Here is a 23,140-nt window from a genome sequence, read left to right as displayed (position 1 = left end):
CTGTACCTTGTTTTCACTTAGGAATATGTTGTAGTGATTGTCTCATCTCAGCACGAATCTCATAATATGAACCTCATTTTTTCCCACTGCTACATAAGAAATTAATGGAGCTAGCTAGCTATTTAACCAGTTTCAGACATTTAATAAATTTCTCATTTTTTGCTTTACAAAGTATAACAAAATATATTGTTTCTTTAAACTATAAGAATTTCTAGAAGTAGAACTGTGTCAAAGGGTATAGATTGCCAAACCAATATTTTTCTTTTTAAAACTTTTATTTACCCAAGTAATTCACATTCATTGTACACAAACATTAGAAAATACATAAAGCACAAAAGGAAAAAAGCATCGTCACTTATAATTTGACCATGCAGATAACTGATGTAAATGTTGTGGTCTGTATCTTCCAGAATTTGTTACCTGTGTACCCTCCTCATGTTTTTTAGTCATAGTATACGTACTATATTATAGGCTTTTTTTCCTACTTAAACTATCACAGATATTTTCCATACATATCACCAGTTGCTCTCCAAAAACGACAGGAAATTAGATTTCAGTTTATGGGAGTACCTATTACCCTACACTTGCCAACATTGCTTGTTTTTGCCTTTTGATCTTTACCAACCTGGTAGGCATAAAGTGGTATTTCAGGTGTTTTAATTTACACTTATTAATGCAGATTAACTTTCATCAGATTTACTATGTGTTTCTATTATGGATTGCCTGTAACTGCCCTCTACTTTTATATGGGGTCTTATTAATATTTTACAAGAACTTTTCATTAAGTATTCTTTTGTCATGTTATTTTCTAGACTTTTTTAGTGTTTTTTTCCCCACATCAATCAGCCTTTTTGTTTATAGTGTTACGGTTAGAATGAAAGTTACCTGCTACAAGCTGAATTAGTGCTTGAGTTTACAGTCTAGATAATTGACTGGTACCTATTAAATTTGATTTTAAAAAGTCTCCTGAAAAAATTCATACTGAAATGGTAGAAATCTCATTCTTGATCTGTAGGAGCTGGATATAAAATAGCTGATAGCCAGATTCTCTGGTGAACTAAAGAGATAACCAAAAAAAGATTTTTAAAATTGTGCCTCTAAGAAGAATATTTTATCCTTGTTCATTTTGAGTGTTATTTTGATGCATGTTTGTGGTTTCTGATTTTTTTTCCTGCCTATCCAGTAATACCTCAGAAATGCCAAGTTGAAAGTATTTTTGGTGTACAGTATTACCACTGCTTGGATTTAATTTATCTTTTTATTTAAAATAAGAAACCTATCACTTAGTTTTAACAGTTAATATTTTGTCATTTCTGCTTGTCATTTCTTGCTTCATCTGGTTTTAAAAGAAGTTCCAACCTACAAAAATGTTGCAGCAGAACAAGGAACTCTCCTGTATGCCCTTCCTCTAGACCTGTTAAACATTTGGCCACACTTGTTTTCTCCCTCTACTGTACACATTACACATCATCATTTTTGATGAATTTTGTCTAGGCATTTCAGGCTGCGATAACAGAGTACCTTAGACTGAGTGACTTAAAAACAACAAATTTCTCAGTCAGTCCCAGATCAAGGTGCTGGCGGACTCAAGTCAGCTTCCTGGGTCATTGAGAGCTGTCTTCTCACTGTGTCCTTCCCTGGTAGAAGGGATCACAGAGCACTCTGTGGTCTTTTATACGGGGGCACTAATCCCATTCATGAGGGTTCTGCCCTCATGATCTAATTACCTGCCAAAGATCTCACCTCCTAATACCATCACATTGAGGATTAGGATTTCAACCTCATGAGGATGGGGGTACATAAACATTCAGTTCATAACAAATCTCTTCAGAATAAGTTGCAGACATCAAAATCCTTCTTATTCTCCAGCTACATACTTAAGAGATAAAGAACATTCTTATATACTTATAGTGAAATTATTAAATTCCGGAAATTTCATGTTGATACAATATTATTTAATATACAAATCCACACTCGTACTTTGACAGTTGTCTCAAAACTGTTCTTCATAACTTTTTTCAATCCATGTTAATTTTTAAAATACTTTAAAGAGAAAAATATGTTAAGATAGCAGATACATTTTAAAAACCAGTTTGCCTTCAGATAGACTATCCACTTTTTAAAAAAATCAGTCTTACCTTTGCTGTAGCCCCGTCTGTGTACACTGAAAAGAATGTACCACAGGAACTGCAGGCATTTCTAAATTTGGAGTTTCAAGAGTGTGCCACAAAGGCAGCAACAGTGAGCCCATCCCCATGGTGACTGTATTGGAGACAATATCATCCAGTGTTTTCAATTTAATATCTGTTGAACTGAATACTTTAATTCAGTAGAGATCGACTGTATGGTGAAATCATACATTCTGTCTGAATAAGCAGTATTTTCTTCCTACTCTACTCTCCCTCCCCTTTGGAACTAAAGGAAGAGGAGTTTACAACAGATGAAACAAGGGACAGTGAAACCAAGAATCCTCATGAACCGTCATCTAGTGCATCGTCAAAAGGTACATTTTCTGATGCTGACTGGGATAATGGCATTGATGATGCTTATATTTTGGAGGCTACAGAAGATGCTGAATTGGCAGAAGCTGCAGAGAACAGTCTTCTCGGTTATAATGGAATTGATGAAATTCCTGATGAACTAATTATAGAAGTATTACAAGAGTAGCTAATTATGGACACTTACATAACTAGGCTGTAATCTGCTTGAAAACATTTAATAACAAACTAGTAACTTATAAAGCCTGTTATATCAGCTAAGTTTTATTACTTTGCTTCCAAATCTTATTTATTGAAGTAAACAAGTTTTATTGAAAATTAGCTCCAGTGTGCTTAAATTCAGTATAAGTCTCCTTATTTGATTAACCAAAGTTATTAGTCTTTGTTCATATCAGCTTAATTTTGCATGTTTATTTTTACAGTAAAACTTTTGTATGTCTAGGGCTGACTAGGTGTCAACATTTTAAAACATTTTGAAACTCATCACTTGACATTAACAGAAAAATTAACTATGGCCTCTAAAACTACTATATCTAGCCATTTAATTTTAATGACAAAGTAATATTAAATTCTGGTGACAAGACCATCAACCAACCTGAACAATTAGACAAGTTTACTTTTTTAAAATGTACCTGGGAATGTTGCTATAACATGACAAAAGAAATATTCAATTCAAATTAATAAAGTTTGGGTTTTTTTCCCCCATCTCCTTTATGGAAAAATACATACAGTTTCAGAAGGTAACAGGCAGTAGCATGAGACAATCTTTATATGTGCACACTTTAGTAGACTGGTCTCATTTCTGGTCAAGGAGCTTCTCTAATTGATAGTTGATATTTTGCAGATGGTTTTCAGCTCCCAAAAGGGGTCTTGCTTTGAATAGCAGAGCTGGAAGGCTGGATGAATTATACTGTTGAGGGAAAAATATTCAGAATAACAAATATCAAAAACTTTTAGAACCCTATCCATTTTACATAGCTCAATGTTATGATCAAATGCCAATTTTTTTTTTTTTTTTTTGCGGTACGCGGGCCTCTCACTGCTGCGGCCTCTTCCGTTGCGGAGCACAGGCTCCGGACGCGCAGGCTCAGCAGCCATGGCTCACGGGCCCAGCCACTCCGCGGCATGTGGGATCTTCCCGGACCGGGGCACGAACCCGTGTCCCCTGCATCGGCAGGCAGATTCTCAACCACTGCACCACCAGGGAAGCCCCCAAATACCAGTATTAATACAGGTTTCTCTGAATCACTTTTCCTCTCATTTTTTTGATAAAATTGGTTTTAATTCATTGCCTTAGGACAATTTGATAAGTAAGGTTGCAAGGGAACTGCTCTGCAAAGCTTGAGCTAATCATCCCGGGAGATAAATTGGCTCAAAGAACTGTGGCATCTGAATTATTTAAAACAAAATCATCCCTGGGACAGGGTATGACCTGGTTTGGGCAAGTCAGCTAGAGCTCTGTGGGGTCGGCTTGATCTCATGCTATTTTAAACACAGGAAACCATATGGAAGATTTACTTTTACTATAAGAACTGATGGAACGAGAACAGCAGGTCCCTAAAATTCATCATCTGGAAAAATTACTTACTGGGAAGATCAGTAAAGTGTCTTAAAAGTTGCCAATCCAAACTGTCCTTAATGATTAAAGACAAAATTAAATACAAACCCAATGTAAAATAGAAAACAAAGCTCAACTCATGATTTTGAAATAATTAACAAAGCCAAATATCACGGTGCAATTTGTATCTAAGGGTGAGTGACTAAAATCACCCAACAGCTGTATCATACTTATGATAGTTTGTTGCTTATGTTCTCAAGGTGATTTTCTTGGAAGTGAAATTAAGCAGAAAAGCTGTCAGACTGACTACCACCCAATAATAATGGAATTTTTTCTAGAATATCACTTACCTTATTACTAGGCAATTCAGTTTTAACAAGTATTTGAGAGCCTAATGTGTTCAAGCTACCATGGGGCACCTCCTCTCAGGGAGGGTGGGCAAGGGGAAGAACTAACATTTGGTGCTAGATTCTTAGTTTAGGAGAAGAGGTAAGACAATATACCCCAGTATCTACACTCTGAAAGCATAACGCACAGCTGCTACAACAGAAGTCCAGAACGCCTGAAGGCTTGCACAGAACAAGATGTTAGTAAGATGTATTCCAAACAAGGCAGTCACTAAGTCTCAGTTCTCATCCAAGTTATAATGTTCAAATTCAACCAATGTCATTGTTAATTTCTTCTACTAACCAAAATCCCCAACTCCAAATAAGCTTTAGACCAGTTGGGTACTGTCAAAAAAAATTAAAAACATTCTATTTCCAGATCTCTAATATCCTGAATATAAACAAATCTTTATTCTCCTGAACCTAACTTTTAGATCAGTATCAAAACTTTGAAGTTGAATTTGGAAGTGAAGAATAAGATGTATGTATACATTATATTTGTATATCATAATTTTATATAAAATATACAAATTTTTCCTATAATTTAAATATTTCTATTAATCTGAGTTGGTTATCATAACAGTAGCAAAGTCTGCAGCAAAAATCAGAACCAACTACAAAGTTTACTAAAACTGAACCAAGCAAGAAACAGGAAATATGAACAGACCAATTACTAGTTACCGAAATTGAATCAGTAATTTAAAATCCCCCAACAACCAAAAGTCCAGGACCAGATGGCTTCACAGGTGAATTTTACCAAACATTTAGAGATGAGTTAAACTATTTGCAGAGGAAGGAATACTTCCGAACTCATCATTCTGTGAGGCCACCATCACCCTGATACCAAAACCAAAGATACCTAAAAAAAGTACACGCCAGTATCACTGATGAACACAGATGCAAAAATCCTCAATAAAATCTAGCAAACCAAATCCAACAATACATTATTCAAAGAATCACACACCATGATCAAGTGGGACTCATTTCAGATATAAGGATTTTTCAATATCTACAAATTAATGTGATATACCTCACTAACAAACTGAAGAATAAAATATCACCTCAGTAGATGCAAAAGAGCTTTTGATAAAATTCAACATCCATTTATGATAAAAACTCTCCAGAAAGTGGACATAGAGGGAACTTCCCTCAACATAATAGAGGCCATATATGACAAACCCAAATCTAACGCCATACTCAATGGTGAAAAGCTGAAGGCATTCCCTCTAAGATCAAGAACAAGACAAGGATGCCCACTCTTGCCACTTCTATTCAGAAGTCCTAGTTACAGCAATCAGAGAAGAAAAAAGAAAAGGAATCTTACAACAATCAGAGAAGAAAAAAGAAAAGGAATCCAAACTGGAACAGAAGTAAAACTGTCACTGTTTGCAAATGACATACTATACATAGAAAATCCTAAAGATGCTACCAGGAAACTACTAGAGCTCATCAATGAATTTGGTAAAGTTGCAGGATACAAAATTAATATACAGAAATCTGTTGCATTTCTATACACTATGAAATATAAAGAGAAATTAAGGAAAAAATCCCATTTATCATCACATCAAGAAGAATAAAATACCTAGGAATAAACTTACCTAAGGAGACAAAAGACCTGTACTCTGAAAATTAAGATGCTGATAAAAGAAACTGAAGAGGACACAGATGGAAAGATATACCTGGTTCTATACCGGATACTATAAAACTCTTTATTCGTGTAGTAGTTATAGAGGGAAATGTAGGCAGAACACTCTTTGACATAAATTGCAGTGACATCTTTTTGAATCCACCTCCTAGAGTAATGAAAATTTTAAAAATAAACAAATGGGAAGTAATTAAACTGAAAAGGTTTTGCACAACAAAGGAAATCATGAACAAAACGAAAAGACAACCCACAGAATGGGAGAAAATATTTGCAAACAAAGCAACCAACAAGGTATTAATTTCCAAAATATACTAAGAGATCATGCAGCTCAATATCAAAAAAAAACCCAATCAAAAAATGGGCAGAAGATCTAAATAGACATTTCTCCAAAGAAGACATACAGATATGGTCAAAAAGCACATGCAAAGATACTCAACATTGCTAATTATAGAAATGCAAATTAAAACTACAATGAGGTGTCCCCTCACACCGGTCAGAATGCATCATCAAATAGTCTACAAACAACAAATGCTGCAGAGAGTGTGGACAAAAGGGAACCTTCCTACATGTTTGGTGGGAATGTAAATTGGTACAGCCACTATGGAGAACAGTACGGAGGTTCCTTCAAAAACTAAAAATAGAACTACCAAGTTATCCAGCAATTTCACTCCTGGGCATGTATCTGAAGAAAACCATAGGGCTTCCCTGGTGGTACAGTGGTTAAGAATCGCCTGCCAATGCAGGGGACACAGGTTCAAGCCCTGATCTGGGAAGATCCCACATGCTGCAGAGCAACTAAGCCCGTGTGCCACAACTACTGAGGCTGTGCTCTACAGCCCATGAGCCACAACTACTGAGCCTGCATGCCACAACTACTGAAGCCCGCACGCCTAGAGCCCGTGCTCCGCAACGAGAAGCCACAGCAATGAGAAGCCCGCTCACCGCAACTAGAGAAAGCCCGCGTGCAGCAGTGAAGACCCAGTGCAGCCAAAAATTAATTTTTAAAAAACACCATAATTTGAAAAGATACCCCAGTGTTCACTGCAGCACTATTTACAATAGCCAAGACATGGAAGCAACCTAAATGTCCATCCACAGAGGAATGGATAAAGATGTGGTATATATATATACAAAGGAATATTACTCAGCCATAAAAAAGAATGAAATAATGCCATTTGCAGCAACGTGGATGGACCCAGAGATTATCATACTAAGCGAAGTAAGTCAGACAGAGAAAGACAAATGTCATATAAATGTATCACTTACATGTGGAATCTAGAAAAGTTATACAAATGAACTTATTAACAAAACAGACTCACAGACTTCAAAAACAAACTTACGGTACGAAAAGGGAAAGATGCGGTGGGAAGGGATAAATTAGGAGTTTGGGATTAACATATACATACTACTATATATAAAATAAACAACAAGGACCTACTATATAGCACAGGGAACTATATTCAATATTTTGTAATAACACATAATAGAAAAGAATATGAAAAAGATTCTTATATACATATATGTATATAACTGAATCACTTTGCTGTACACCTGAATCATTGTAAATCAACTATACTTCAATAAAAAAAATTTACATTTTTCCCTAATACATGCCTTTTTAATATTTCTCAACTTCTAAAATTACACCTACCATTTATAATGGGATAATGGCTAGTTTTTCAGATACAAAAGATACTAAAGTATGGGGTGAACAAAGAACAAGAGGTTGGTCTTTATAACATGTATGAGTGGTCTTACGTTGACGACAATTACAGTAATAAAGCATAGCTGTTCACTTGAGATTTGTACGCAGAGGATACACTTCCCTTAAAGAAATTCAGTTCTCTGAAGCTTAAGTATAACATCTTAGTAAAATCAATGTTTCTGGATTTTTCTTTACTCCTCTGGCCTTAATTAATTAGCTAAAGAAGTGGTGATAACAAATTTTCACCAATTTATAGTGATGCTTTTTGGGTAGACACCAACACCCACGCTGCCTCTCCATAGCTCTTGTACTGTAGCATGCAAATGCCCTGTATCTTCTGAAGCATAGTGAAAAGTGAAAACTGAAGTTACCGTTTCCTTTACATTTGGTTCTTCCTCTTGAATATCTGAATAATCTTGATGAAGCTGTTTTAAATTAGACAAGAAATACGCTGCATTCCTAAGGGAAGCTTTTCTCTCCTTAAGTTCATCATACTTTATTTGTAGTTGTTTCAGCTCTGGTTCTAACCTAAAACAAAAAAAAAATTTTCCCGAAAATAAATGACATAAAGTGTAACAACAGCCTAATAAGGTAGATGAGATGGAGTATGTCAGGGTGCTGAGTGAAGCTTTTTAAGCAGGGAAGGTGGCCTAGGTGGTCTGAGGTATCTTTGGCTCTGAAATTACAAACGTGAACAACTCTGGACTCAACACACAGAAAAGACTCTGAGTGCTCAGCATTGAAGCCCACAGACGAGTATGCCTGTTATGTCCTAAAATTCATCGAGTCATTTTTAAAGTCTTGGGAACTACTGAATTAAAACATATACTTGGGTAAAGATTTTAGTGCCCCAGGCGGAAGTAGACAGGCATTGCAGTTTAACAGTAAAAGTATGGACAAAAAGCCTTCCCTCTGCCCCTTCCTCTTGCTGAAATTTTGTCCATTTCCAAGGTCTAATAAAACCAGTGGAAAAACTCTCTCAGTGCCTGGATGAAATGTGTGACCTTGGGCAACCTGCTTTCTCTCTCTCAGTAGATTATTAGTTTCTTAACCTATAAAATAAAAAGGTATAACTTGGATTTTGTGGACCAATTTATAAAAGGATGGGGAGAGGCTACCATCTTTTATTCTCACAAATGAAGATATAAAAAAAATATGCTCTGATATCTTTTTACAAAAGAAAAGTCCTCATAACAGTTCCGTACACTGAACAAGTGCTGCATTCTGGAAAACTCACTGTGCCATCTGGGTTGTGGGCAGGAGTGCTTGATTTGGAGCCAGTCGGCAGACACCAGACCGTGGCTCCCTCACTTCCTAGGCGGGTGGCTGAGGGTCAGTTACTGCTTTGTGCCTTAGGTCTTTCACATGTAAAGTTACAATAATGACATACATTTTTCTCTTTCTGCGCCTTTTCAAAATACTATACTTCTCAACTTTTAAAATTCTATCTAGAAAAGGAACAATAGATCTCAAAGACAGATGAGTCTTCTGTAGTTGTCTTATATGGCCAAATAACCTACCTCACAGGGTTACAGCGATGAATTAGTATGTAAAGCATTTAAAGGACAGTGCCCAACACACACAGCTAACACCTTAAAAAGCTTCCTCTCATTATCTTATTTTGGCCTGGGCCAATGAAAGCTTTAGCATGGGCCAGCAGCACCTGTCCATACACTAGATTTGGAAACCAAAGGCCTAGACAACCAATTTTTCCCACTTCTAAACTTCTGTGGCCATCTCATCTTTAAAACTTAGTACTTAATTATAGGTTGTCTTTTCTGATAAGACCACTTTTTCAAGCTATTTTAAACTCCTTCAGAGCAGAGAGCATATCTGATATGCTTATTCTTCTACTGCTTTACTACCAACCCTCCAGCTCACACAGCAGCCCTGTCTGTCTGGAAGACCACCAAAAAATACTAGTTGGTTGACCAGCTGATGGATTGTGCTCCAGTCTTCCTAACCAGACTATGGAGACAGCCCTGGTGGAAACTGTCCTGGCCCAACACTTGGGAATGGACTCACACGAGTGCCATGCCAAGCTATACCTTTCAACAAGATTGACAAAAACTGTTAACACTTAATACAAAACTTACTGTATCCCAGTCTCCGTGAGGCACTTTCTGTATATTTATTCATTTAAACCTCACAACACCCTGTGAGGTATAGTTATCATTGTGCTCATCTACAAATGAGGGAACTGAGGCATTGAGAGGTTAAGTAACCTGCCCAAGGTTGCACAGCCAGTAAGTGGCAGAGCCTAGATTCAAAGCCAGGCAGTCTGGTTCTAGATAGAGTCTGTGCATGCACTAACTCTCTAATTCAGCTGCCTCGGGCCAGAACTGAGAGCTCTCATGGGGGGACGGGCCACTGCTGAACCCCCCTCTGCTCACAGCTTCTCCACTTGGCAGCAAAGCCTGCCTTCACTGAGCTTCCAAGCTCAGAGAAGCCTGGGGTTTAAACGCAGCACAGCAGCAAGTTTTACAACAAAGCCTCGCATGGCATATCGTGATTAAATCCTTCTTGTAGGTTCTCAAAGAGGGTTTTGATATTATCTTACCGAAGCAGTTCATCCTGGACTTCAATCAAACGTTGCCTTTTCTTTTCGATATCTGAGATCATCTAAGTAACACAACAGTTAAATTAATTTTGTAAATATTGAGCACTGTCTTGTACACTGTATTGGAAATATAGTGGGAAACAAGACAAACCCCATTCTTACCATCATGGAACTTTGGTCTAATAGGGAAGCTAGATATTACAACTTGTGATACATGCTGTGAAGGGAAAGAAGAGGGGTATCCACTTGAGGACAACTTTAAAGAGGAACTGGGGTCAGATCTTTACCACCCTGTGAGCTATAAAGGAAGGAGTCTCCATTTTATCTAGGACACTAGAAAAATATTGAAGCAGGGGAGTGTCATGACACAGTTTGTATTTTAAAAAGGACATTTCAATATAATACGCTGTATTATCTCAACTATCACTTTTAGTGACTACCTCATATTCCACTGCTGGACATTCAGACTACTCCTGCTTGCTTATAAGAAATGCAGAATTGACCAACAGGAGACTAAAACGGAAAAACAACAAAGGCTTATAATCACCAGAAGGAAAAACGTATACATTTCAAATCCATTTCTGTTATAAGTGTAGAGGGGGAGCTGTGCTTCTACACGTAGGTTCATGCAAGTTTGGAGCTAGAACATCGGATGTCAAGTGATCCAACTACAAACAGATGGGCAAGGAGGGCCTCGTGTTTCCTTGCAAACCTAGTGGCACACAGTGCATTGAAGGGGCAGAACCAGGACAAGAAAGGAGGTCTCCTGACCCTTAACCCAGGATTCTTCCCAGGCTGCCCTTTTACCTGAGACATAAGACAGTTATTTAGTCTAAAAGGTTTTTGACATACACAGCAGTGATAAATATACATTACGTAATACTTATCCACATAATTGGCCATTTTGGGCTTGAGAGCCATTCAGCTTGCAGGATACTTATCTGATCAATCACCAGATCAACCGAAGAAAAGCCTGACTAAAAAGATAAAAGATCTTATACAAACTCTCAAGGTCGTAAAACCCAGAGTCAGGTCTTTACTTAACTCTACATATGTGCACGTTCTACAGGACTGTGTTTCTAATCACATAAGTGAGTTACCTTAGTGTTCTTCCTTTTCAGAGTTTTCAACATCTGGACTTCTTTAAGCTACACAAAACAAAAAATAAATATTCGCCTGCATTTTCCACAGTTAACTGTTTATCAGTTTACAATATAACCACATCTAGTTTAAAAACAGCATGTGAAAGGTGCATAGTTCTAATGAGTTCTTTACCACATTGCCAGCAAATGCAAGCTTTTCTAAGATAACAGTACGCTGCTCAGGATTAGTAAAAAATATCTAGACCAACAAATTTATGTCAATGAACTTACCATTTTGATGAGTTCTTCTTTCAAATTAGCATGAAATTTGTTGATGGCTTCCTTACAAATTCTAGAGTCTGTTTTTTGTCTATAGCAGAATAAAGAAAGTTAAACTTAGGTTTACATAAAGGATTTTGAAAGGGGTGTTGCATTTGTTTAGCACACCCATAGACACACAGTTTGGTATGTGCCCTTTTGAATATCTAAGATGGCATGGTCAGCTTGCAGCTTTCTCAGATTTAAAAAAATACTGGAAACATCTCAACAAACAAAAGAAAAAGAACAGGAAATATTTCCCCCAAACCCTCATGTATGTAGTCAGCACTCCGTGACACCGGCCACATCCATAGGTGACACTAAGCCATGTAGAAAGCAATGTTTACAGCCAATCCCTCTCTTTTTCTGCTGCCTGATCCAGTGACCAGCAGACTTTAGCCCCTTCCTTCCTTCCTTCCTGCTATAACTGGAGAAATAATTGTGTAACACATCTGGACTAACCAATGAGTAAGTAGCCAGAAGCCAACCATTCAGTTCTGCAAAAACTATAAAGCTGACCCAAAACTGGCTCAGGTCCCTGTCATCAGGGACAAAAGAGCCCAGTCTCCTGTCTGGCTCACTCTGGCTGGACACAGACCCACAGTGACTGTGCAGGAGCAGTGCACACACTGCCAGGGCGGCAGCCAGCCCTCTTCTGCCTCGGCACAGTGTGCCACTATGAACTGTACTGTGCTTTTAATCAAAAATAAATCTCGTGTGACAGTTTATCTTATAGTTTTTTTTTTCTTGGGGCAAATCCATGAGGAAAAGTCACCCAGCATAAGGGGACTAAACCCATGGCCTAATTCTTCAGAAGCGAAGCATAACATTAGAGAAGGCCTACACATCTGAATACAGATTTTTGAAGTTTTCATAAAAAAAAAAATGGAGTATTTCTAGTGATATCAGAAGACGGTGGAATAGGAAACCCCACAGGGAAACCAACTTAACAACTACCTACAGCCCGAAAAGCCTTTATGAAAACTCCAGAAACCAGTTGAGAAGTTGCAGTACCCTGGCAAGTTCAAAGTCAAGAACCCACGTTGAAACAGGTAAGAGAAGCCATTTCACATCAACTGTGATAGCCCTTCTCCCAGAATTAAAGTCTCTAAGTATTATAAACGTGATGGGCTTTGGGGTGGGGTAAGGGTGAGAAGACTAAGACATGAGAGCTTGCCAAAATTCTAACCTTATTGGTGGGGAGTTGTAAATTCTATTTTTTTAGAAAAAAAGTTATACAGGATTTTAAAACATCAAAAAGTAAAAAAAAATTTTTTTAAGTAAAAACAGTGGATCAGTACATTCTTCTAAATATATGGATAATTAAAATAAATGTAAATGGGCTGAAGTCAACAGGTGGAATTCAAAGATGGACACTTTGGATTTTAAAAAGATTTTATAAGAAATAATAAAGTTTAAGGTGAGACAAAGGTTGGAAATAAAAGTTAAAAGAATATAAAATCTGGCAAATATTAGCAAAAGAAATCTAGTGACATATTAGTATCAGATAAAATAGATTTTAAGACAAAAAGCATTTTTAGGAATGGAAGGGGTCACTACATAAGGATAAAATGTTCAATCTAAAAGAGCATTTTTAAGGCTTCCCTGGTGACGCAGTGGTTAAGAATCCGCCTGCCAATGCAGGGGACACGGGTTTGAGCCCTGGTCCAGGAAGATCCCACATGCCACAGAGCAACTAAGCCCGTGCACCACAACTACTGAGCCTGCGCTCTATAGCCCGCGAGCCACTACTACTGAGCCCACGTGCCACAACTACTGAAGCCCGCGTGCCTAGAGCCCATGCACCGCAACGAAGAGTAGCCCCCACCTGCTGCAACCAGAGGAAGCCCACATGCAGCAACAAAGACCCAATACAGCCAAAAATAAAATAATAAATAAAAGAGCAATTTTAAACATGATGTCTTAATAAAATAATCTCTCTATATAAATAGCATAAATTGATAGAAGTACCAGGAAAAACTGAGTAATACTGATTCTACATAGATACAATAATTAGAGATTCTACATAGAACCACTAATTACAGCTTTCCCACAGATTATGTGCCAGGCCATAAAGGAAGCCTCAATATTTCAAAAATAGGTATCACCAGAGTCCATGAAATTTGACTGTAACTATTTAAGATGGAAGGTTAATACAAAAATATAAATTAAAAAGTCACATATTTGGACATACAAAAACGTACTACTTAATAATTCACAGGCTTAAAGAAAAAAATCATAATGGAAGTTTAAAAATATGCAAAACAGTGATAATGAAAATTCTACATACCAGAAGCTGTGGAGTGAGTAGAAGTGCTATTTCCAGGGAAATTTATTAGGTACATATATCACAATATCAAAAGACTTACTTATACTCTAGGAGGATGTTCTCAAATGCAGACAAAACGACATCTAACTCCATGATGTCACTGGTTTTCTTTTCTTTTAAACACCAAATAGGTACACAGTCGGAAGTATCTACAACATTAGGATAAGTCAATTTAATATACTAATTATCAACAGTTTAGCTCTAGGTCCAGGGTTCTAAAAGCCTACAATGAAAGTAGTTCCACCAAATTGCTAAAAATAGCGAGAACTTTTGAAGAAGCACATGGGAGGAGACATGCTCACTTCTTCCTCTCCCGGTCAGTCTCACAAACCCCCGTCTGTACCTCACCCTCTAACTGCCGTCTGCTTGGTTCTCCCATTTCTGCTGAAGCAGCCTAAAGCACTGCTGCCTTTTAATTACCTTGCTGCGTCTTTACTTAACAGTCTGCTCTTATCTAACACTACTGGTGATTGAGATCTTTGTTAACTGTATTTTCATAGTTTTAATCTACCCAATAGGCCACTTCTAGGACACATAGTTACTGAGTGTATTGATTCAGATAGCTGTAGGAATATAATAAGAGATTAACTAAACTATGGTACATTTGTGAACAAAATATTATACATTCATTAAAATGGTATTGTAGACTATTTAATGACAAGGACTTGAGCCCACTTAGTGTGAGAAAAGCTCAGTAAAAGAATTGAAGAGTAAAGACCAAAACACATGGTAGTTATTTTGTGGTGATGGAATTATAGGCGATTTTACCTTCCTTTCCATACCTTTGAAATTTTCTAAAATATTTTTATAATAAGAATAATATAAAACTTATCTTTTAAAAGAACTGAAGAGAGAAAATGCTTTATTTTCCTCCCATTTTTCAATAAACTGTCAATAAAAAATGATGTAAAATAACATGGATGAATCTCAAAGTTATGCTGAGTGAGAGAAGCCTTCTATAAAAGAGTACATACTATGTTGTATGAAAAGAGTATATACTATGTTATGAAAAATTAAAATAGATTAATGAATAGGCGCTAAAGCAAGTATAATAAATTTTGACAGTAAAATCTAGGTAGTGGGTTTATGAATATATATTGTAAAATTCTTTGTCCTTTGTTGTATGTTGAAAGTTTTCATGATGTTGGGAAAATCAGTTACTCCAAAGTCACATATTTTTAACTTTTTAAAGTAACAATTTTATACACTTAAATTTACTACTTTATCAAATTAAGAAATATATTTTTAAAAAATTCTTGAATGATTGAGTATGTATAAAACACTATTATATACCCAAGTCTGTGGCTTCACTTCTTGGTTTCTTCCTTTTGCCACGAAACATCTTCTTTTTCTGAGTTTTCTTAAAAAAACAAAAAAAAACCACAGCAAAGATTTTTATTTAAGAGGAGTTTCTCTTAAAACCAGAATTAAGACAGTATTATCAGACATTGTCAGTATTTTAGCTACAATTCTCATTTTGTTCTAAGTTAATAGTTAATTATATAAATTATCTAAATTAATATAAGGAAATGCTGAAAAAAATTAAACCACCTCAAGATAAAAAGTAATTAAAACTTTCAGTGGGTGCCTTGGAGGAAACTGAACTTTTATTATTTAAGATAATAATGTGTGGAATCAGCTCAATTTCTACTCCAAGCTAAGAGGAAGTAACAGCTTCTGAACTAGCCCTCTTGCCATGAACAGCCATAAAGTGGGGAGAGGGGTGGCACCTTCATTCAGGCATTGGACAACAGGCAAAACAAGCCTGAGAGACTCAGAAGGTGGACTCTGGCTGCCGGCCTTCCCGCACGCCTGGGGACAGCTGACACAGCAGCACAGCAGGCCCAGTCCCAGCAGAGAGTGGTAACCCTCGTCCGCAGGAGGCAGAGACCTGCAGTAAGCTGCTCAGGGAGAAGGGCACAGGTCTGGGTGCGGGTCCCCGACAGCCCCTGACCGCCTACTCCACATGCGCGTGAGGCTACAGAGAGTATACTGGGACGTGGCTATCGTGGGATTAAGAACATAACAGGTAGTAACAAACAAGAAATTCTGGGGGAGATCAGATGGAGAAAATGCAGAGACCTCATTAACAACTAGTTAACAACTAGTTAACAGCTGTCTATCCAGCTGAGCTTGGGGAGAGACCACAACTTAGGGGTAAGAACGGTACCCTAGATCATGCAATATCAAACAGGGTGAAACTGTTCCCAAGGGGGCAGGCCAGAAACTCTCAGATAGTACAATGGTTTGTGACCCTCCGAAGTACCTAGTATATACACAGATACACAGTATATTTATGATATTAAAATTTAACTGCGGGGGATGGTTAGGAAAAATGTCTAAAAAGGCTTCTTAGGGAGGACAACAATGGAAGAGCGTTGAGAAGCACTGCTCTAGAGTAAGGCCTGCCCTAGACTCACCCTAACAAAGCCTAAAACCAATCTCTGGCCAGGTTCACCAGGGAGACAGACGGGAGGTGTGGTAAGCAAGATCCCCAATGACTTGGACAAGTCCCTCCCCTTGAGTGTGGGTGGCTCCTGTGAATATGATGGGATGGTCACTCCCTCGATTAGGTTACGTTTCATAAAAGGCCACTGCAGCAGACTGGAAAGATTCTCTGGCTAGCTCGGAAGATGTCAGCTGCCATGTTGTGAGAGGGCCACGTGACCAGGACCTAAGGGCAGAGAGTGACCCTGCTTTAACCAGAGAGAAAACAAGAACCTCAGGCCTACAACGGCAAGGATCAGAATTCTACCAATAGCTGCATGATCTTAGATGGGGACCCTGGGCCTCAGGTGAGATTTCAGTCCTGGCTGGCACCTTGACTCCAGCCTCTGAGACCCCGAGCAGGGAATCCAGCTAAGGTGAGCCTGGACTTCTGACCTATAGAAACTGTGAGGTATAAATGTATGTTGTTTGAAGTCACAAAATTTGTGGTATTTTGTTATGCAGCTACTGAGAACTATTACAGAGGTTGAGTCCCACTGAGTTAGAGAGGCTTGGAAGACACCTTAGGCTTTCCACAGATTGGCCCTAACGAAGGATAAACCACACTACAGCAGTTCAAGATGATCAGCCAATAATTAAGATACCTATTAGAATGAAAGCATTCAGAAGAAGACACAACTCACAACCTCAACAACCTACCAACAATGTGCAATACACAAAGAGTGTCAGATTAAAAATGTTACACAAAAGATGTAACCTATAGTCCAGACAGAAAAAGTACTCAAAAGAAGCTGACCCTGAGACAGCCCAGATACAGTCATCCCTCAATATCCAAGGAAGATGGTTCCCGGATCCCCCATGGGGATCCGCTGATGTTCAAAGTCTCTTTTCTAAAATGGTGTAGTATTTGCATGTAACCTATATACATCCTCCTATAAACTTTACATCATCTCTAGATCACTTAGAATACCTAATATGATGGAAATACTATGAAAAGAGTTGCTGGTGCCTGGCGAATCCAACTTTTGCTTTTCTGGAACTTTATGGAATTTTTTGTCAAATATTTCCAATCAGCAGTTGGTTGAATCTATGGATGTGGAACCTGCAGATACAGAGGACTGACTCTACCTGACTTAGAAAACAAAGACCTTAAAGCAGCTGTTATAAATATGTCCAAAGAAGGAAATGATGGTCTTAATGATTATGCAGATAGGGAATTTCAGCCAAGAAGTAGAAACTATGGGAAAAAAAAAAAGGAAATTCTGGAAATTCTAGAACCCAAAAGCATGCTACTGAAAAGGGAAAGTCACTGGGTGATGTTTTATTTCCTGTGGCTGCTATAATAAACGACCACAGCTTCGTGGCTTAAAACAACAGAAATTTCTTCTCCCACAGTTCTGGAGTTCAGAAGCCTGAAATCCATTTCAATGGGCCAAAATGAAGGTGCCGGCATATTATGACATATTAAAAGCTTGATTAAAAGATATTATATATTGATATGTCACGAATCTTAAAATAGGGGCTTCCCTGGTGGCGCAGCGGTTGAGGGTCTGCCTGCCAGTGCAGGGGACACAGATTCGAGCCCTGGTCTGGGAGGGTCCCACGTGCCACGGAGCAGCTGAGCCCATGCACCACAACTGCTGGGCCTGCGCTCTGGAGCCCACGAGCCACAACTGCTGGGCCTGCGCTCCATAACTATTGAGGCCCGCGTGCCTGGAGCCTGTGCTCTGCAACGGGAGAGGCCGCCACAGTGAGAAGCCCGAGTACTGCAATGAAGAGTAGCCCCCGCTCACCACAACTGGAGAAAGCCCGCGCGCAGCAACGAAGACCCAATGCAGCCAGTAAATAAATAAATAAAATTTAAAAAAAAAGAATCTTAAAGTAGAATACATATGACCCAGAAATCTTATCATAGCAATTTCTTCTAAGGAAATGATCAAGGATGTGCATGAAGATTTAGCTAGAAAAGAAAATCATCAAAGCACTTACATTTTAAAAATTACAATTGCTCATTAGTAAGAGATTAAACTATGGCACGTTCATGAATGAAATGTCATGCATTTATTAAAATGGTATGTAGAATACTTAATGACAAGGATATGGTTCCACTTAGGGTGAGAAAAGCTCAATAAAGAATTGAAGAGTATAGACCAAAAAATGTGGTGGTTATTTTATTTTTGGGGTGATGGAATTATAGGTGATTTTATCTGCCCGTCCATACCTTCCAAATTTTCTAAAATAAACTTATTTTTATAATAAGAAAAGTGTAAAACTTATCTTTTAAAAGAAGTGAAGGAAAAAGAGAAAATGCTTTGTTTTCCTCCTAGACATTTTCTATCAACTTTTTTTCTTTCCAAGGGGATAGCAGACACTCTCCTACCAGTTGACTTTCTGTTTCCAGGGTCTCTTTTTCAACAGAGGGCTTGGCACCAAGGGGTCCCACCTTTTTAAGCGTGACCGATTCAGCTGGTTTCTCTGAAGGTTCTGAAGATGCTGTAGCTGAAACAGCTTCACGTTGTGTACTTAAGTTCTCTGCTGGTTTAACTTTTCTTCTTACATCACTTTCTTCAGTGCTTTCAGATTCATCACTAATGGGCTTGAGTTTTCTTCTTGGCTATGTCAAGAAAACAGCATTACTGTTTTGAAAGTACAGATGCTTATCATTCCTATTGTATTAGATAACCATAAAGTCCACATTTCTTATCTCTAAACTTCAAGACTGAACGCAATAGGAAGATGGCAACATGATGAGCGGATAGGACGAGAAACCTTGACTAAAGGGCTCCAAGCAGACGCTCCCAACAAATCACTCTGCCTTTGTAAACCACCATCTAAACACATTACACGAACACTATGAAAACTGACAAGGTACAAGGTACACAGGGATTTGAGATCTCTGTAATGAAAAACACTTCAGATATAAAAATATTTCATTTTTATTAAAAAATCTTCTAAAACATTATATACTCTTTATGAAAAATGTTGCTACAGAACATTTTCTCTATTTGCATCCAACTTAACTGGATATGAAATATCTTACAATTTAAGATAGGAGAACACGCCTACATACCTTTTTTGCACTAATTTTTGCAGACTCATTTTCACTTGCTTCAACATCAGAAGTGTCCGAACTGTACCAAAGAACAAATCATCAATATCTTGCACACATTTCATTTTTATTGACATATGTCTTCTAAATGCTGCTCCTCCAACACAAAAACAAGCTCGATTTATAAGGAGATTTCCCACCTGTCACGGGTGGGCCTGCCACCTTCCCAGATTTACCGGTCATCTCCCACACCTTCCCACACCCAGGCCACATCAGTTTAGTGCTGGCAGGCAAGTAAGTGTCCCGTAACTGCAGTACCTCATGGTCCTGTCTGAGAACCGCTCTTTTCTCCCCGTCACCACTCCCAGGTGTACGGGCCATCATCTGTACTAATCCACAGACACTAGGCCCATGCTCAGGGGATAGAAAAGGGAATACCTTCTTTCATCCTTTGAAAAGGAAAAAATAACCCTAAACTTCTGGTGAGAGTTCACTTTTTTCATTCAATTCAACAAACATTTATTTAACACCAACCTCAAAATGCAAGTACAAGAAATAAAATTACTTGAAAAATGAGGAGCCTTCCTTTAATGGGTTCACTGACTAGTAGGAAGGCCAAAGACAGTGAGTGCAGAGGAGATGTGGAGAAATGGCTGGGGAATCAGGAAACACATCACGGTTATGAGACTTGAGATGACTTTTGAGAACACTTTTCCAGGCCAAGAAACAAAGGGAAGGGGATTTAAGGAAGAAGGAAAAGTAAACATAAAAGCACAGGGGTGTAAAACAGCCCGGCCCGTTCGACGTACGGGAAGCAGAGTACAGAGCGAGTGTCTTGCTAAAGAGAAGCTAACACTATGGAAGAAGCCCAAGGCCAGGGCTGGGGAGGCTCCGAGGCGGCCAGAAGCGTCCTGCTCAGACTTGCCTGTGCTCGGCTGCCGCACCAGGGCGACCCTCGCGTGGCAGCCACTGCTGCCCGGCCTTCCCTTCAGAGCTGCCCACCACCTGGGGTCGGCCAGAGCTGTGAGAGCTGCGCTGCAGTCTGGGGCCATCTCTGCTCAATCCGGATTCTTCCACCTGTAACTTTCCCTGATGTTGCTAATAAATCTCTTCAATTCTCACTCTGCCTCAGGGTCTACTTACCCGAGGAGCCAGACAGACACAGGGGGCCCCCATACCACGCCTACAGGTTGGGGGTGAGGGACCTAAGGCCCCCATGCTAGACACACGCACTGGAAGCGGGGGCGGGGGGTGGTGGTGGTGGTCGCACAGACGAAGGGACCAGCAGCAGGTGCCTGAGCCGTGGCCACAGGGAGGCGGAGGGTGTACGGAGAGAAGAAAAGCAGATTCTCAGGGAGTCACAGGCCAGAACAAAGGAGGCCGGTCAGAGAACAGAAGGTACCGGGAACGGTTCCCAGACAGCTCTGTGGGGTGACTGGGTGACAGCAGGGCCATCAAGCTAGAGAACACCAAAGGAGCTTGTTGACACCAGACGAAGGAGGAACGATGGAGCTTGGTTTCGGCTTTGTTGAGCCCGAGGTGCCTATAGGCATCTAGGGAAACGTGGCCAAGGTGCAGGACAGCTGGGGCCTCCGGAGAGGCTGGGCAAGAGGGAGACCTGGGGTCAGCAGCTTATGGGTCGTTAAAGCCACGAGAGGAAGACGAGGGAGGGTGGAGAGGAGAGGGTGAGAGCAGAGTCGCGGACACAGAAAGAGGAGAGGAGATCTGGGAACAAAGAACCCAACAGCCCTGGACAGGCCCGGGTGCCTGGCTGCTGATGCTGCCTGAGTCCTGGGGAACGCTGCCGTGCGCTCCCTCTCTCCCCACCCGCGCCCCTCCCCGTGCATCCCTTCTGCCCCGACTTCCTTCTGTATCCATATATAAGCCCGGTCTAACCTACCCAAATAAAGTTTTTTGTCTGGACATATCACACCACCAAAACCAAGATTACCAAGGACATCCACACTGTTAAACCGACCCATGTGTTCAGACCTTCCCCGACTGGCGTTTGGTCCTCCTGAGGACACACACTTACTCACCACCCGCCCCGCCTCTCCCGAGCACAAACCCTCTCCTGGCTTCCTCCTTCCCCCTCTGGCCACTGGTCCTCTCTCTGCTTTGCAAGCTCCTTCTCCACCTGGACAGATGCCAGGCTTTCTTGCAGGGTGGTCCCAGGTCCCCGCCTCCTCTCGGCCCACCGTCTCTCCCTGGGAGCGCTCACCCGTGCCTACACCTCCTGTACCAAACCACTTCAGTCTGAACTCCAGCTCAGCCCCTCCTGGGAACACCAGACCCAAGTACACAGCAGTCTCTCTAACATCTCCACACCAAGTTCATGACTGCCTCACGATGACAGGAGTACTCAATCTCCTAGGTAGCCCTGTCCTACTCAATGGCACAATCTCAATCCACTTACACGACAGAAAGCCAGGAGTTGCCCATGACAAATAGGATTAATTTCACCCATGTTCAGATGAAGTCACAGAAGTCAAGAAGAAAATGACCAACACTAGGAAAATGGAAAAAGGATATAAAGAGGGTGAAGAAATTCAAGGACCTGTGAAACATATAAGAGATGCTATTTAACTCAGTCATGAGAAAAACACAAACTAGAACTAGACTGAGACAGCATATCACACTGGCAAAACTCCAAGTCTGATACCACGCTGGTGGGAACGTGGCAGTAACTATGAAAACTGCTAACATATTTCATTTGACTGAGGATTTCCCTTATGAACACATTCCACAGAAATATAGGCACATATGTGAAAAATACAGGCACGTGTGTGAAACGGCATATGTGCCAGGTTACTGACTACAGCACTGCTGGTGACAGCAGAAGACTGGAAACAACCCAACTGCCTGTCGATCCAGGACTGGGGAAACAAACTATGCAAGATCCAAACTGTGGAAAACCTGCGACTGTGAACAGAAGAACGAGGAAGCTCCATATGCACTGAAACGGAAAGATCTCCAAGATACAGAGAGCGGAAAAAGCCAGGTAGCAAGGTATCCTGCCTTTTCGAAAAAGGTTAAAACTCTGTATTCGTACTTTGATGTGCACAAAGAAACTGTGAAAAGACATATAAGAAATTAATAGTGGGGGAGAAGGAAGAAGTGGATGCAGGAGCTGGGTGATGGTGGAGAGGACGTAAAGACTATTATTAACCTTTTAATATTTTTAAACCATGTGAATGTGTCACCTATTCAAAAATTCTTCTTGAAAAATTACATTCACCACCATTTAAAATGAACTGTGCGGTTTTCCAAATATTTGGCTTTTGTTACCAATTTCCAATAACAGCTCATAGAAAAACTGGAGTCTCCGAAATAACCAAGTACCATAAGGTTTCCCCAGTGCAGAGAACCTCAGAAAGATGTCCTCATCTAGATTTCTGCCCAAGTGGGATATTTGTTTTAAAAATACAGTTTTGTTACTTTCAAAATATAGTAACTAGAACTGACCTATTACCTAACAGAGGTCCTTAAGTGAAGGATTTGCTCTAGCTAATAATTTTTAGTTAGTACTGCAGCTACTGAAGACTTCTTCATTGTATGTGCT

General features: G+C 39.6%; 2 protein-coding genes across 11 annotated transcripts in view; one reads left to right on the top strand and one right to left on the bottom strand.

Annotated features, from left to right (window-relative positions):
* PRIMPOL (primase and DNA directed polymerase) overlaps window positions 1–7,694 on the top strand; it is a 45,121-nt gene extending 37,427 nt beyond the window's left edge. For 8 of the 10 annotated variants that reach the window (XM_067721936.1, XM_067721935.1, XM_067721927.1 and 5 more), the window contains one exon: window positions 2,422–7,694. In XM_067721936.1, coding sequence (XP_067578037.1) covers window positions 2,422–2,667 — 246 coding nt within the window. In that variant the 3' untranslated portion in view covers window positions 2,668–7,694. The remainder of the gene's footprint in view (window positions 1–2,421) is intronic. The other 2 variants (XM_067721934.1, XM_067721933.1) reach the window with 1 other exon arrangement.
* CENPU (centromere protein U) overlaps window positions 257–23,140 on the bottom strand; it is a 33,042-nt gene continuing 10,158 nt past the window's right edge. Inside the window, exons 5-13 of the mRNA XM_067721937.1 lie at window positions 19,600–19,660; window positions 18,973–19,143; window positions 15,375–15,441; window positions 14,122–14,230; window positions 11,726–11,804; window positions 11,453–11,500; window positions 10,353–10,414; window positions 8,164–8,320; window positions 257–3,408 (exon numbers count right to left, since the gene is read on the bottom strand). Of these exons, the coding sequence (XP_067578038.1) occupies window positions 3,295–3,408; window positions 8,164–8,320; window positions 10,353–10,414; window positions 11,453–11,500; window positions 11,726–11,804; window positions 14,122–14,230; window positions 15,375–15,441; window positions 18,973–19,143; window positions 19,600–19,660 (868 nt within the window). The 3' untranslated portion in view covers window positions 257–3,294. The remainder of the gene's footprint in view (window positions 3,409–8,163; window positions 8,321–10,352; window positions 10,415–11,452; window positions 11,501–11,725; window positions 11,805–14,121; window positions 14,231–15,374; window positions 15,442–18,972; window positions 19,144–19,599; window positions 19,661–23,140) is intronic.

The sequence above is a fragment of the Pseudorca crassidens genome, chromosome 21, assembly GCF_039906515.1.
Source record: "Pseudorca crassidens isolate mPseCra1 chromosome 21, mPseCra1.hap1, whole genome shotgun sequence".
NCBI lineage: Eukaryota > Metazoa > Chordata > Mammalia > Artiodactyla > Delphinidae > Pseudorca > Pseudorca crassidens.
This window is presented reverse-complemented; position numbering and strand designations above follow the sequence as displayed.